Here is a 14,277-nt window from a genome sequence, read left to right on the forward strand (position 1 = left end):
GATTTCGATGCTGCCCATTTGGTGATATCCATGTGTAGAGTCGTCTCTTGTGTTGTTGGAAGAGAGTGTTTGTGATGACCAGCTTGTTCTCTTGACATGAACGGAGTACGTTCGCAATAAAAACAAACAAACGCAACCCGGAACACACATTTCCAGATTGTAATTGGTTGTAATCCAAAATGGTCGTATACTAGGCTGTTCATAAACCGAGATACCATTGTACCTGCATTTAAGTATTTGAAACAAAACAACCAGGTATAAACAAGTGTGGATCCTGGCACTGGCAGAAAAAACTTACTGAACAATTAAGAGCGAATAGAAACGATTTTGAAGATGACTTTTGCAGCACAGTGGTTTGCATTAAATTACATATATTAGTTAGCAAAGGGGAAGGATCTCAATGCCAGGAACTAACGGCTCCTTATGGACAGATACGTTGGTACACGATGTTAAAGGAATAAAACTCCACTGGGCTCCAGAGAGCTATTCAACCGGACTGGAGATTCAGATACCAATTGTTCCATAGTTCCATAGTTATGTAACAATGCAGACAGTAAAACAATGTACTGAACATTTATGGTTTGGGGAAGGGCAGGGATTTGCACTCCATGACTGTATACATTACAAAAGAACAGAAGTGAAATACAAGACATCTAACCACACATTATGGTACATCATTTGAGTCATTAATTATTATTACTGTTAAATCATTGCAAAAGTTTTCTAAATGACGGATATGATATTTTCCCATGCAACTTTAACGGAACTTTGAAACCCATTGCAAAGTGTCTACCACCCTCTTAAGGTCCATGTAGCACCAACTGAAATCTATCAGTACAAGAAAAAAAGGGCAACAATTGCAACTTTATAGGCTATCTAGTTTTTCAACATTTTGGAAAGCTGAATCAAACTTTAGAGAGTAATAGTATGTGATTTAGTTACAATTACCAAAATCTGCCTCCGCACTATCTCCTCAGAAGAATCATCTCCTTCACAGAACTTCATCAGTTTGCAGGCTACATGGTGCACTGTAAGATAATACGCACATGCTTAAACACCAGACATATATGATCTATTGCTGTCAACACCACTAAGTACACTAAACATGGAAGAGGTCAGCATATTTCCTTGTAGGAGGGGATGGGGAAGAAATTTGGGAGGGGTTTGGGGCTTTTTTTTGTAAGGAGATCGCTGAGGGGCCAGAGATCACAGTGATCTCATTGTGGGAGTTTACTATAGATCCCCAAGCCAAACTGAGGACACAGATGATGCCTTCCTGGAACAGATGAACAAGCATTCAAAAGGAATTGAGATAGTAGTAATGGGGGATTTCAAATATCCTGATATTTGTTGGATGTCAAACTAAGCCAAGAGCATAAGGTGGAACAAATTCCTCGCTGGCTCATGTTCTTCTGGAGTTTATTATACAGCGGAAAGGAGCAACCAAGTATACTAAGACTCAAATTCTAGATTTTAAGAAAGCCGACTTCAGAAAACATAGGGAAACGCTGGGTGAAATCCCATGGACAGAAATACTAAAAGGGAAGGGAGTTCATGATGGTTGGGAGTTTGTTAAAAGGGAGGTATTAAAAGCACAACTTCAGGCAATACCAATGAGATGGAAACATGGAAGGTTCCTAAAGAAGCCAGAGTGGCTATCTAAAGAACTTTTAACTGAGTTAAGATTTAAAAGGGATATGTACAAAAAATGGAAAAAGGGGGAAATCATCAGAGAGGAATTCAAACATATAGCCAGCATGTGTAGAGACAAAGTCAGAAAAGCTAAAGCACAGAATGAACTCAGGCTTGCTAGAGAGGTTAAAAGCAACAAAAAGGGCTTTTATGGGTATGTCCGTAGCAAAAGGAAGAACAAGGAAACAGTGGGGTCACTTAGAGGAGAAGATGGTGAAATGCGAACAGGGGGCAGTGGAAGGGCAGAACTCCTCAATGCTTTCTTTGCCTCAGTCTTCTCCAAAGAAGAAAACAATGCCCAACCTGAAGAATATGGAGCAGATGATTCAGCAGGGGAAACACAGCCCAGAATAAGTAAGGAGGTAGTACAAGATTACTTGGCTAGTTTAGATGTATTCAAGTCTCCAGGGCCAGATGAACTACATCCAAGAGTATTAAAAGAACTGGCAGAGGTGATTTCAGAACCACTGGCAATAATCTTTGAAAATTCCTGGAGAACAGGCGAAGTTCCAGCAGACTGGAGGAGGGCAAATGTTGTCCCTATTTTCAAAAGGGGGGAAAGAGCGGACCCAAACAATTACCACCCAGTCAGCCTGACCTCAATACCAGGAAAGATTCTAGAACAGACCATTAAGCAAACGGTCTGTGAGCACCTAGAAAGGAATGTTGTGATCACTAAAAGTCAGCATGGGATTCTGAAAAATAGGTCATGTCAGACTAATCTGATCTCATTTTTTGACAGAATTACAAACCTGGTAGATGAAGGGAACACTGTGGATATAGCCTATCTTAGCCTATCTTGATTTCAGCAAGGCCTTTGACAAGGTGCCCCATGATATTCTTGTAAAGAAGCTGGTAAAATGCGGGCAAGACAATGCTACCATTCAGTGGATTTGTAACTGGCTGACTGACGAAACCCAAAGGATGCTCATCAATGGCTCCTCTTCATCCTGGAGAGAAGTGACTAGTGGGGTGCCACAGGGTTCTGTCTTGGGCCCAGTCTTATTCAACATCTTTATCAATGACTTGGATGATAGGCTTGAGGGCATCCTGAGCAAGTTTGCAGATGACACCAAATTGGGAGGGGTGGCTAATACCCCAGAGGACAGGATCACACTTCAAAATGACCTTAACAGATTAGACAACTGGGCCAAAGTAAACAAGATGAATATTTAACAGGGAGAAATGTAAAGTACTACACTTTGGGGGGGATGAAAGGCACAAATACAGGATGGGAGACACCTGGCTTGAGAGCAGTACATGTGAAAAGGATCTAGGAGTCTTGGTAGACCACAAACTTGACATGAGTCAACAGTGTGATGCAGCAGCTAAAAAAGCCAATGCAATTCTGGGCTGCATCAATAGACGCATAGCATCTAGATCAAGGGAAGTAATAGTACCACTGTATTCTGCTCTGGTCAGACCTCACCTGGAGTACTGTGTCCAGTTCTGGGCACCACAGTTCAAGAAGGATATTGAAAAGCTGGAACGTGTCCACAGGAGGGCAACCAAAATGGTCAAAGGCCTGGAAACAATGCCTTATGAGGAACGACTTAGGGAGCTAGCTGAAAAATACACGAAATCGGACAAGGGGAAGCTATATGTGGCCTTTATCGATTTAAAGTGCACTTTCGATTCAATTCCAAGAGGTCTATTATGGGATAAATTGAAAACTTCTGGGATGGAAACCCGCTTACTTTTTCTGATTAAAAAGCTACATTCCAACACTAAAGGTCAGGTGAAGTTTTCCCCTGATGGTCATTTATCTACCAGCTTCACAATCACTAAAGGGGTTAAACAAGGTTGTATACTTGCTCCACACTTGTTTAACCTATTCTTGAATGATATGAAACAACATTTATCTGCTGTAAATGGCCACCCTCCCAGATTAGATACCAAAGCAATCCCTACCCTCTTGTACGCAGACGATACTGCTCTCCTCTCCTATTCCAGAGTTGGGCTACAAAGATATTTAAGAGCATTCTCCAATTACTGTGAAGTGAATCACCTAGCAATTAACTACTCCAAGTCAAAGATTCTTGTTTTTTCTAAAAGTTGGCGTCCATTCAATTGGTCGATTGGAACCCCCAAAATGGAGCATGTTAAATGCTATAAATACTTGGGTGTCACCTTTCACTATAACTTAAAATGGGTGACCCATCGCAACAGAACAATTAATTTAGCAAGATGCTTGGTTGCACAAATCAAGCGCTTTCATTTTCTTGGCGGGAATCAATTTGTACCTGCAGCAATTGCTGCCTATAAGGCAGGGGTCCCCAAACTACGGCCCCCGGGCCGGATGCGGCCCAATCGGCCTTCCAATCCGGCCCGCGACGACCCCCGCCGCCCGCTGCCGCCGCCCGCTCTCACGGCGCGCGGCGCAGCGGCGATCTGAAAAATCGGCAAAAAATCGCCGAAAATCCTTTGTGCGCATGCGTACGGGCCTCTCCCGACCCGGAAGAGGTCATTTCTGGTGCACTTCCGGGTCGGGGGAGGCCCATACGCATGCGCACAAGCGATTTTCGCCGATTTTTTTTCCGCCCGTGTGCGTGTGCGCATGCGCACGGGCGAGCACTCCCCCGCCCTCCGGCCCGCTGCGCGCGCACTCCCCTGCAGTCCGGCCCACCGCGCGGTCGGCGCGGCGGGCACCGGCCCGCCGCTCCGTAAGTCTGGGGACCCCTGCTATAAGGCAAAATCCGCCTCCCAGCTTCTATACGGGATCCCCTTATGGATATCCAGCTTTAACAACAAAGTAGAAGGAGTTCAATCATCCTTCTTTCGGCAAATCCTTGGAGTACCAAAATGTGTGCCATACTTGGCTATCTGTGCAGAATTGGGCCAACACCTTCTTGAGACAAGAGGTTGGATCATTACTTTTAAATACTGGTTAAAAATTCATTTTAATACCGATCCAGATAGCCTGATATCCTATCTTCTGAAAGACAGCCACAGCTTTATATGGTTTTCTAATATTTCCAACAAACTGAGGCAACTAGGCCTTCCAGTGGACTCCCTCCTGACATATGAGGACTCATACATCTTTACTCTTATTAAGCAGAGACTGCTTGATATCGAATTCCAGAAACTTCATCCTGCCCAACCTCTAGTATGCTCGCCTGCCTTCCTGGGGCTGCCGCCACACCAAGGATTGATACCTAATTATATATATGACCTGGTATCTCCTTTTTATCGCAGAATATTTATGTTGGCCCGCCTAAATGCTTTTCCATCCTCTGTGCTATCCGGAAGACTCAAAGGCATCCCCTACTGGAATAGATTATGCCCTTGTGGCCAGAAAGAGGTAGACTCTATGGCTCACATGATTCTGGACTGTCCCCTTTCTAATTTTTTTGATTTTGGCCCCCCCTTATCCTGTATGAGACCTGGAACCCTCCCCAACAAGGAAACAGTGGTCCAGCTCTTGCTGAGGGATGACTTCCCCGAAATTACCAGAATTATGGCCCACTACTTGTCCAGAATTTATGTAATTAAAATCAATACATCTAGCCTTCAACAATGATAGCTGAGGATCCCTTGTGTGCCTTTCCCTCCTCCTGCTCACCATTATTTCTGTACGATGTAGAGTCACTATTTATACTAATGACCTATATGTTTTATATGTTTTGTCTTTGTTTTTATATTATATATATATGCCAATAAAGGTGCTGAATTGAGAATTGAATTGACTTAGGGAGCTGGGCATGTTTAGCCTGGAGAAGAGAAGGTTAAGGGGTGATATGATAGCCATGTTCAAATATATAAAATGCTGTCATATAGAGGAGGGAGAAAGGTTGTTTTCTGCTGCTCCAGAGAAACGGACACGGAGCAATGGATTCAAACTACAAGAAAGAAGATTCCACCTAAACATTAGGAAGAACTTCCTGACAGTAAGAGCTGTTCGACAGTGGAATTTGCTGCCAAGGAGTGTGGTGGAGTCTCCTTCTTTGGAGGTCTTTAAGCAGAGGCTTGACAGCCAATGTCAGGAATGCTTCGATGGTGTTTCCTGCTTGGCAGGGGGTTGGACTGGATGGCCCTTGTGGTCTCTTCCAACTCTATGATTCTATGATCAACCAGGATCTACCAGGAAGACCAGTAGATCTACCAGTAGATCGCAATCTACCTGTTGGACATGCCAACTCTAAGCCTAAGAATCTGATTATTTGAAGGCTTAAAAAAAAGATATTCATGAACTGATGTGGAAATACTGATGCAGAGCTGAACTTAAAACTGGAAAAATAATAAACTGAGAGACCTGAGGTTGTAAGATTTGCACATCTTTACTAGCCAGTGAGACATGCTTCTTTCACTACACCAGTCACCCTGTCCTAATTTAGGTCAGTCTCTAGGTGGCAATTAAAAATAATCATCATAAAGTGTGCTTTCATTTTAAAATACAAAACCAGGCAGTGGAACCCACAGCAAGTCTGGAGGCCCTTGTCATTTGCAGTATCCCTTCCCCCTTTTGAGACTTATACAAATTTCAAACAAAGTAACAGGAAATATTTTACTCTTTTCAGTAAATGCTGAGTGCTTATGGCAGAGATGTCATACATACACTGAACTTTCTGCACACCAGCCAATACACAGTTTTTATCTCTTGCGATGGTCCAATTCCATAAACTGAGTGCAGTTTCTTCAACCTATGGGGGCAGAAATTGAAGCCCGTCAAAATCCATACAAACATTTGAAATGTTTTCTAGGAAAAGCATCCCAATTATCAGAGCTGTACAATCTTCTTGGAAACTGGAAAAAGGATGGGAGCTTGTCACACTTTTGTTAAGCACATTATAGTATCCTTTTCCATATGAAGATTTGAAATGATGATGATGTAAGTGAATAAAAAAGCAAAAGACAGCATATGACTTCCCTTCTGATAATCGCTCTCGATTATCACTTCCATAACACACATGAACATACAAAGCTCTGTCACATCAAGATATTTTATCAGCCACAAACACATTCTACCCTAAAGAATATTGCACAACATGGACTCATGCATAAGGTTGGAATGAACTTTTCAAGGCCATTTAGATCCCAAAGAGCTCACAACCAGGTGACTGCCCCTTCTGAGTTAACTTGAATGGGAACTTTTTTGTTTCAGTGCCCACAGAGTGCTTTCTTCAGAGAGACCCTTTAGGAACCAAATCTTTTATCTTACAGTGGTGGCTGGTGCCCACTGGGCCACGTTGAGCTGCAGGCAGAAGACAAACAGTAGATGGAGACAGAGCTAATGACAGAACTGACAACTTGTTCCAATTTTGTCCCCATCCTCCTCCCTGCTGAGTTCTGCTAGGGCAGGCATGTCCAACAGGTAGATCATGATCTACTAATAGATCACTGGACGTCTGTGGTAGATCACTGGCTCCCCCCAAAGCTCAGCAACTTCGGCTCCCCTAAAAAAAAAGCTCTACATCTTTGCCCTGAAGCCCCCCAAACAGGGCTTTCCTTCCTAAAAAAAAAAAAGCTCAACTTTGACCTGAACCCCCTAAAACACGGATGGCTTTCCTTCCTAAAAAAAGCTCAACAACCTCGACCTGAACCCCCCAAAAGGGGGTAGATCACTGCCAGTTTTTAACTCTGTGAGTAGATCGCAGTCTCTTGGAAGTTGGCCACCCCTGTGCTAGGGCATCAATGGGATGGAGGAGGAAGAAGCCGACAGCTGGCAGTCCTTGGACTGGTTGGAAGTAGGAAGTCGAGGTTGGCAGAGGGTAGACTGTGGTTGGTGGGGTGGTACCTCGTTTGCCCTAGTGAATGAGCCTCTGCTATAGCTTTCCGACCACAGGCAAATAAATTTTAAAAAATTATCCAGGCTTTTTAACAACACATTGTTACGAGTTTGGAGAGGGAGTCAGTCTGGCTGATACCCCCTGTGCCTTTTCTCATCTTCTTTATCTGCTTTCTTTTTTAAAAAAATTTCTCCTCTTTTTTATTATCATCGCCATTATTTAAATTTGTATATCACCCTATACCAGTGGTGTCCAAACTTTCTTCAAAGAGGGCCAATTTGATGAAGTGAAGGGGCGACCAAAAGCCAACAGCAGTTGTTGAGCTTTTCTTAGGGTTGAAGTTGTTAAGGTGTTGTCATGATGTGCCAGAAACCCTGCTTCTTACGCAGTGCAAGCTGGGAAACCTTTGCAGAGGATTCTGGGGGTTTGAGCTGGGAATGTGCCCTTTTTAACCCCCCCCCCAGAAGCCTAGCTTGGGAACGGAATACACACTCCCTACATCCTTTCCTTTGATGCAACTGCTAATTGTGGATTGCTGCAGCTGAGAAACAGCTTGTTTATAGTAAAAGTGCCTGATAAGAAAAATATTGCTTTCACATGTAGAAGACAAAGAGCTGCGGGTCATTGTAATGTAAATCACCTGAAGCTCTGGAAAGTATCTCTTTGAGTGACATCTCTAACGGTCAGCCTAAATCTGATGGGCTGATTTGAGCAACAATTAACTGGTGATTGGCTGTGTGCCTTTGGTCCCTCGTGGGTTCACTTTCACGCCCTCAAGGAAGACTAAAGTATAAAGGAGTAAGTCTTCCTTTGCTCGAGGCTGAAGTTGGCTTGGGCATGTTACCCCTGCCTGGCTTTTGCCATGTCTTGCTACTGACTGTCTTCGGGCGAAGGCTTTCTTCATCATGTGAATCTTTGCCTGTCGCTGCGCTCTGCCTTTCGGGGAGACCCCGCAGCTAAGTACTTTCCAGCTATGAGGAGATCAGCTTTTTAGTCAGTAAGTTTGTTGTTTTGTTTGTAACGCTTCTTGTTGTTTGAGAACTGTTTTTACGTTTTATGCTTCTGTTACCTTTTGGTGGTTAACCTTTTAGTTCAATAAATCTTAAAACACATTTTGTGTTGGGGGTTTTACTCATCCCTGTTGCCAGAGCTAAACCAGTCCTTCCGCAAGACCATTCTACCGGATTGTGAAGTATTGGCGGGTGCCCTCGGGAGGAGGGGCCCTGGTGGCAGCAGTTATCCGCAGGTTGGAGGAAATCCACCTGTGTATGCCCTTGCAGCGCACTGTCTACCTTGCCGGAACCCAGCTGCCCTCGGAGAAGGGACTGGGGGGGGGGTGAGCACGTCACGGAGTGGTGGCTTGGGGAGTGACAGACATGATGGGAGGAGCATCATGACATCATGACAGGTGTTGTTTTTTAGGGTTGAAATTGATGAGTTTTTTTAAAAGGATTTTACCATAGCAAATAAACTGCCACAGGGGCTAGATTAAACCAACCAACTGGCCCCCCCCCCGAAACAGACTTTAGACATACCTGCCCTATGCCCACAGATATCAGGGAAGTTCACAACATGTTTGATATTTATTTCTGTATACAGTACTGTTTTTGTTCTTCTCTCAAGCTTTAATAAAAATTCAAATGCAAAAAAGATGCTTCCCGGTGCCCACTCCAAACCTGTGGTGTTTTGTGTGCCTGTGCCTATTGGGGACCAGCTTAGAATGCATAAGAGCAAGCTTGCCAAATCAATTCCTTTGTCTCGGAAATGGTTTTGACTGACTAGTTAAGAGCTACGATTAGCATAGCCAAAGAAGTTACTCAGTGCCCACAGAACAAATGGGTAAGCCTTCCTAGCTGCTAGGAAAACAAAACCAAGCCTTTCCAGATATCCAAAGAACAATAGCCAGAGATGTGAGTCTGAGCTGAGCTGGAAGCTGAAGACACAAAGACATGCTTGCTCTGTGCTTGACCCAAAGCTGCAACTAATGGAGAAGAAAGATCTTTTGCAGTGTTAGTACTGTGACCCCTCCCCCCCATCCTATGTAGAGGTTGCATATGTGAATAAAACCATATATGCTAAAGACACCAGTCTCTGCAGACCTTCATTTCAAGCATACTGAATGCTGGGGAAATGCCAGAACAGTGGTGCCTCGCTAGACAAAATTAATTCGTTCCACGGATCAATTCGTGTAATGAATTTTTCGTCTAGCGAGTCCCAGTTTCCCATAGGAAAGCATTGAAACTTAATCAATGCGTTCCTATAGGCTCTGGGGGACTGGCAGCGGCATGCAACGGGGCTTCGGAGAAGGTCTCCAAAGCCCCGCCCGATGTCAGCTGTGTGCATGGCGGCGGGGGGGGAGCTCTCTTCTCCCAGCCACCGCCTTGCCTGCCTCCCCCAACACGTGTCTGGGGTACAGGGCTAGAGGCGGGGGCAGGGGAAGACCTTCCCCCGCCGCCGCCTCTCGCCCCGCACCCCCGGCACGGAGCGCAACTTCGGAGGTCTCCAAAGTTGCGCTCTGTGTCAGGGGAGGCAGGCGAGAGGCGGCGGGGGATGGAGCCGAATCGCAGCGGGCGCTGCTTGCCCCCGCCTGTCTTCCCCGAGCCAAGGGGAAGCCAAGGCGAGCCAATGGGAAGACAGGCAGGGGCAACCGCTGCACCGCCGCGTTTCGGCTCCGCCCCCCTGGCAAAGGAAGATTAGCTGTCAGATTCCCTTGCTGACAGCTGATCTTCCTTTGCCGCTTTCTATGGCTGCACTTCGTAAGACGAAGCGGCGGTCATAGAAAATTTTGTCTTACAAATGCCTCGCGCAACGCAAAACTCTTTCGTCTAGTGAGTTTTTCGTTGTGTGAGGCATTCATAAAGCGAGGCACCACTGAACCTGGAATCTTTCTCTCTGGAGACTCGGATGACATGTAACAGTATTTTAGGACTGTTTTAATGTTGTTGGTGTTTCTTCTGCTATCTGACTGTTTCTGGCCACAGCTACATTTCCTAATACTGTGGTACCTCCAGTTATGAACGGGATCTGTTCCAGAGGCCCAGCTGTATCCCGGAAATTTTGTAACTGGAGGACAGCTTCTGCGCACACACAAGTGGCAGGCAAACCCACTTTTGGGTTTGCCACGTCCGTAAACTGAAGATTCCGTAACCTGGAGGTTACACAACACGAGGTGCCACTGTATTGCTCATTGTTTCAGGCCGCAATCCTAAGTAACCCAATTACCTGAGAATAGGTAAAGGGACCCCTGACCATTAGGTCCAGTCGTGACCGACACTGGGGTTGCGCGCTCATCTCGCATTATTGGCCGAGGGAGCCGGCGTATAGCTTCCAGGTCATGTGGCCAGCATGACAAAGCCGCTTCTGGCAAACCAGAGCAGCACATGGAAACGCCGTTTACCTTCCCGCTTCCCGTTTACCTTCCTATTTATCTACTTGCATTTTGACTTGCTTTCGAACTGCTAGGTTGGCAGGAGCTGGGACCAAGCAACGGGAGCTCACCCCGTCACAGGGATTCAAACCACCAACGTTCTGATCAGCCCTAGGCTCAGTGGCTTAACCACAGCGCCACCTGGGTCCCTGAGAATAAGTCCCATTAAATTCAGGAGGACTTATTTTTGAGCAGGCTTTTAAAAGACTGCACTGTTCATTACTGAGTAAAAGCCAGGTATTAAAAATTTATCTAACAGTGAATATCAGTCTACGCCCAAATACCAATCAGATTTCTGGGAAGACAATTTCCCCCAACTTCCAGTCCAACTTGTTTTTAACAACAAAAAGCTCATACCAAAATAAAGCTCATACCAAAATAAAAACTTAGTTGGTCTTTAAGGTGCTACTGAAGGAATTTTTTTGTTTTTAACAAAACATTCTCCATGTCTACCTTGAGCTTCTGAATATTGGTAATGCGTCCTTTAGTCACTGTCTCTGTCTGTCTGAGCAGAATGTCTACATCCACTAAAATCTCTTTTTTCATAAGTTCTTTAATTTTTTCTGAAAGAAAAATAACAAGTAAAATAAGATTACAGGGTAGATTGAAGGCAGCTAGCTTACTTTTTCTCCACATCACTCCAGCAACTACCAATAAAGCTGTAGGAGACAAATAGGGCTTTCCAAGGGGAGCTGAACAGACACATATCCTATATGGAACTTCTATTCAGGGTTGGCAATACATTGTCTGGCACGTGCCAAAGCCCACACCCCAGAGTGGGAGCCCCCTGGTTCTCCCCATCCTGCCTGTTTACCCGCATCCTCTGAGCATGCAAACAAGAAGGCATAGGCAGCCTCCATATGCCTTCCCCTTGTCATGATAAAAATGTGCCTTGCATCTTTAAATATTATTTTAGTAAGCTGGCTACCCTAACAAACATAAGCACTAGGACCAGCCTGTGTATTTGGTAACCTAGTGAGTTTATGCTTGTAAAGGACATTTGTGCTTATGACATATTCATGTATGCTTTTAAAAACATGCACTGCAGCCTTTTGCCCTTTCAGTTATTAAGTTATAGTAACCATGATGCCAAACTATGACAAGAACAACAAGAAGGCATAGCTGCCTTCACTTGTCTTACCCTCTCCTTCCTAGCAGTGGTGTGGATTAGACTAAAATACAGAGTGCAACAGGGTGGCAGATGCAATCTGCCGAGGAAATCCTCTGCAGAGGGGCAGACTGCTTCACTGAAATGACCAGCAGGAACGAAAGAAAACAGCATGGAGGAAAGGGAAGCAATGGCTATTGCCCAGACTATTTAACATTTAACCTGGACCTCAGATGTTAGTTTTATGCAAATATTTTATATACCTTTTATTTCCATAACTGGGTCGATCTTGTCCATTTCTTCCACGTCGAAAAATGGCTTTTTTTAAAAAAGGGGGGGGAGAGAAAAAGAAAGAAGCATTTCAGTTTATTTGTTGTTGTTGTTTAGTTGTTTAGACGTGCCCGACTCTTCGTGACCCCATGGATCAGTTTATATTCCTCAGTTATTCCCATCTACAGATTCTTACTGCATTATTTCCTCCAGTAATTCACATTCAGAACTATTACTAGCTATGACTGGAAACCTGTAGTTTCTAAAATAATAATAAAAATGGCTAGTTAGTATCAGACTGTATCCATCTTCCTTTCCCCTGAAACCTTATTCTCTGCCTACACCTCTCGAGTTCCTGATTCTCAGTCCCTAGCCCAGGGGTCCCCAGACTATGGTCCATGGGCCGGATACAGCCTAAAGGCCTCTTTTATCCAGCCTGCGACAATCCTGCCGCCCACTGCCGCCGCCCGCTCTTACCAGCGCAGAATGACGCAGCTGCCCACTTCCGGGTCAAAAAAAGAGCTTGTGTGCATGTACAAGCGTCATTTCCTGTGCACTTCTGGGTTGGAGGAGGCCCATGGACATGCGCACAAGCTATTCCCGGCGCTTTTACATCCCGGAAGTGCACCAGAAAGTGTGTCTGTATATGCGCATGGGCATGCGTTCCCCCGTCCTCCGGCCTGAAGCCGGGTAAGTTTGGGGACCCCTGCCCTAGCCTATTTTACATCCTTCTAGCATTATTATTAATGTACACACCACCTTTTTCTTCCAAAGAACTCAAGGTGGTATATGTGGTTTCTCCTGCTCCCCATTTTATCACCATAGCCCTGTCAGTCTATGAGATGGTGCCTGGCCCAAGGTCACCCAGTGAGCTTCATGGCTAAGTAGGGATTCAAACCCTGGTCTCCCAGGTCATAGTCCAACACCACATTGGCATTACACCACATTGGCTCTCATCTTGCCTTTGGGCTCTCTAACCACTTTTGCTTCTTGGAACCTCTTCCTGGTCCAGTCTATGCAAGACAACCAGGACCACGGGATCCACATGAGGTTTCAGTCCCAAGAGAAACAAGCAACTCGCCTAAACTGCTCTGAAAACATTCTGACAGCTTTGTTCCCTGTGAAACTGAGAAGTTTCAATGTACGCCCCCCCAACCCCCCCCCCCAGACCAGAGTTCACACCCTAAATGTAATGCAAAGTAGATTCACTGCACAAATATTAGGACACTGATGCTATAAACAAGGATTGGGGTCCAATCACTTTAAGTGCGTAGGATTTGGGCCCCTGCAGTATCAGGCTTGTGCTCAGTGAATAATCAGGCCAGTAGTATGGAAGGCATTCCTGGAAGATACTCTGTAACTAGGGTGTCCTTACCGGTATTTCCTCCTCTTTCCCCAAGGAGCTCTGTGAGGCAGATTTGGCTACAATGTACATTTCCCTTCTGGAAAGTGTTTTTAAAGTGCAGTTTTCATCTGTCATTGTGAGCTGCCTGGAATTCTCCACATGTAAAGGTAGAGACCCCTGACTATTAGGTCCAGTCGTGACCGACTCTGGGGTTGCGGCGCTCATCTCACTTTACTGGCCAAGGAAGCCGGCGTACAGCTTCCAGGTCATGTGGCCAGCATGACAAAGCCGCTTCTGGCAAACCAGAGCAGCACACGGAAATGCCACATGTAGAAGGAATAAAAATGCTAATGCATTTAAGAAAGTGTGGGTTTTATAACAGGAAGATAGGATGTAGTTGTGCTTCTTTGCAAGGGCTTCACTAAGTCTCCTCCTAAGGAATGGCTGGGAAAAACAGCACCGAAATTATTTATTTATTTATTTATTTACTTGTATTAATTTTTAATGCATTAAATTTCACAGGATTTCTTCTCCCACCTATGCATTTTATTTTTATTTTTTTACTGTGTCCGAGGGGGCATTTTTCAAGTCCTTGCTTTGCAGTTTTTCTCCCACCCATACTTTTTAATTTTTATTATTCTTTGAGGGGCTAGTTTGCAAGACCTTGCTTAGCAATTCTTCTCCTACCCATGCATTTTATTTTATTTTT

General features: G+C 44.9%; 1 protein-coding gene across 2 annotated transcripts in view; it reads right to left on the reverse strand.

Annotated features, from left to right (window-relative positions):
• TEX11 (testis expressed 11) overlaps window positions 1–14,277 on the reverse strand; it is a 59,373-nt gene that overhangs the window by 44,770 nt on the left and 326 nt on the right. For both annotated transcript variants that reach the window (XM_088665189.1, XM_088665188.1), the window contains exons 2-5: window positions 12,217–12,271; window positions 11,299–11,408; window positions 6,248–6,332; window positions 949–1,028 (exon numbers count right to left, since the gene is read on the reverse strand). In XM_088665189.1, coding sequence (XP_088521315.1) covers window positions 949–1,028; window positions 6,248–6,332; window positions 11,299–11,408; window positions 12,217–12,271 — 330 coding nt within the window. The remainder of the gene's footprint in view (window positions 1–948; window positions 1,029–6,247; window positions 6,333–11,298; window positions 11,409–12,216; window positions 12,272–14,277) is intronic.

This window comes from Zootoca vivipara, chromosome Z2, assembly GCF_965207765.1.
Source record: "Zootoca vivipara chromosome Z2, rZooViv2.hap1.1, whole genome shotgun sequence".
NCBI classification, from domain to species: Eukaryota; Metazoa; Chordata; class Lepidosauria; order Squamata; family Lacertidae; genus Zootoca; species Zootoca vivipara.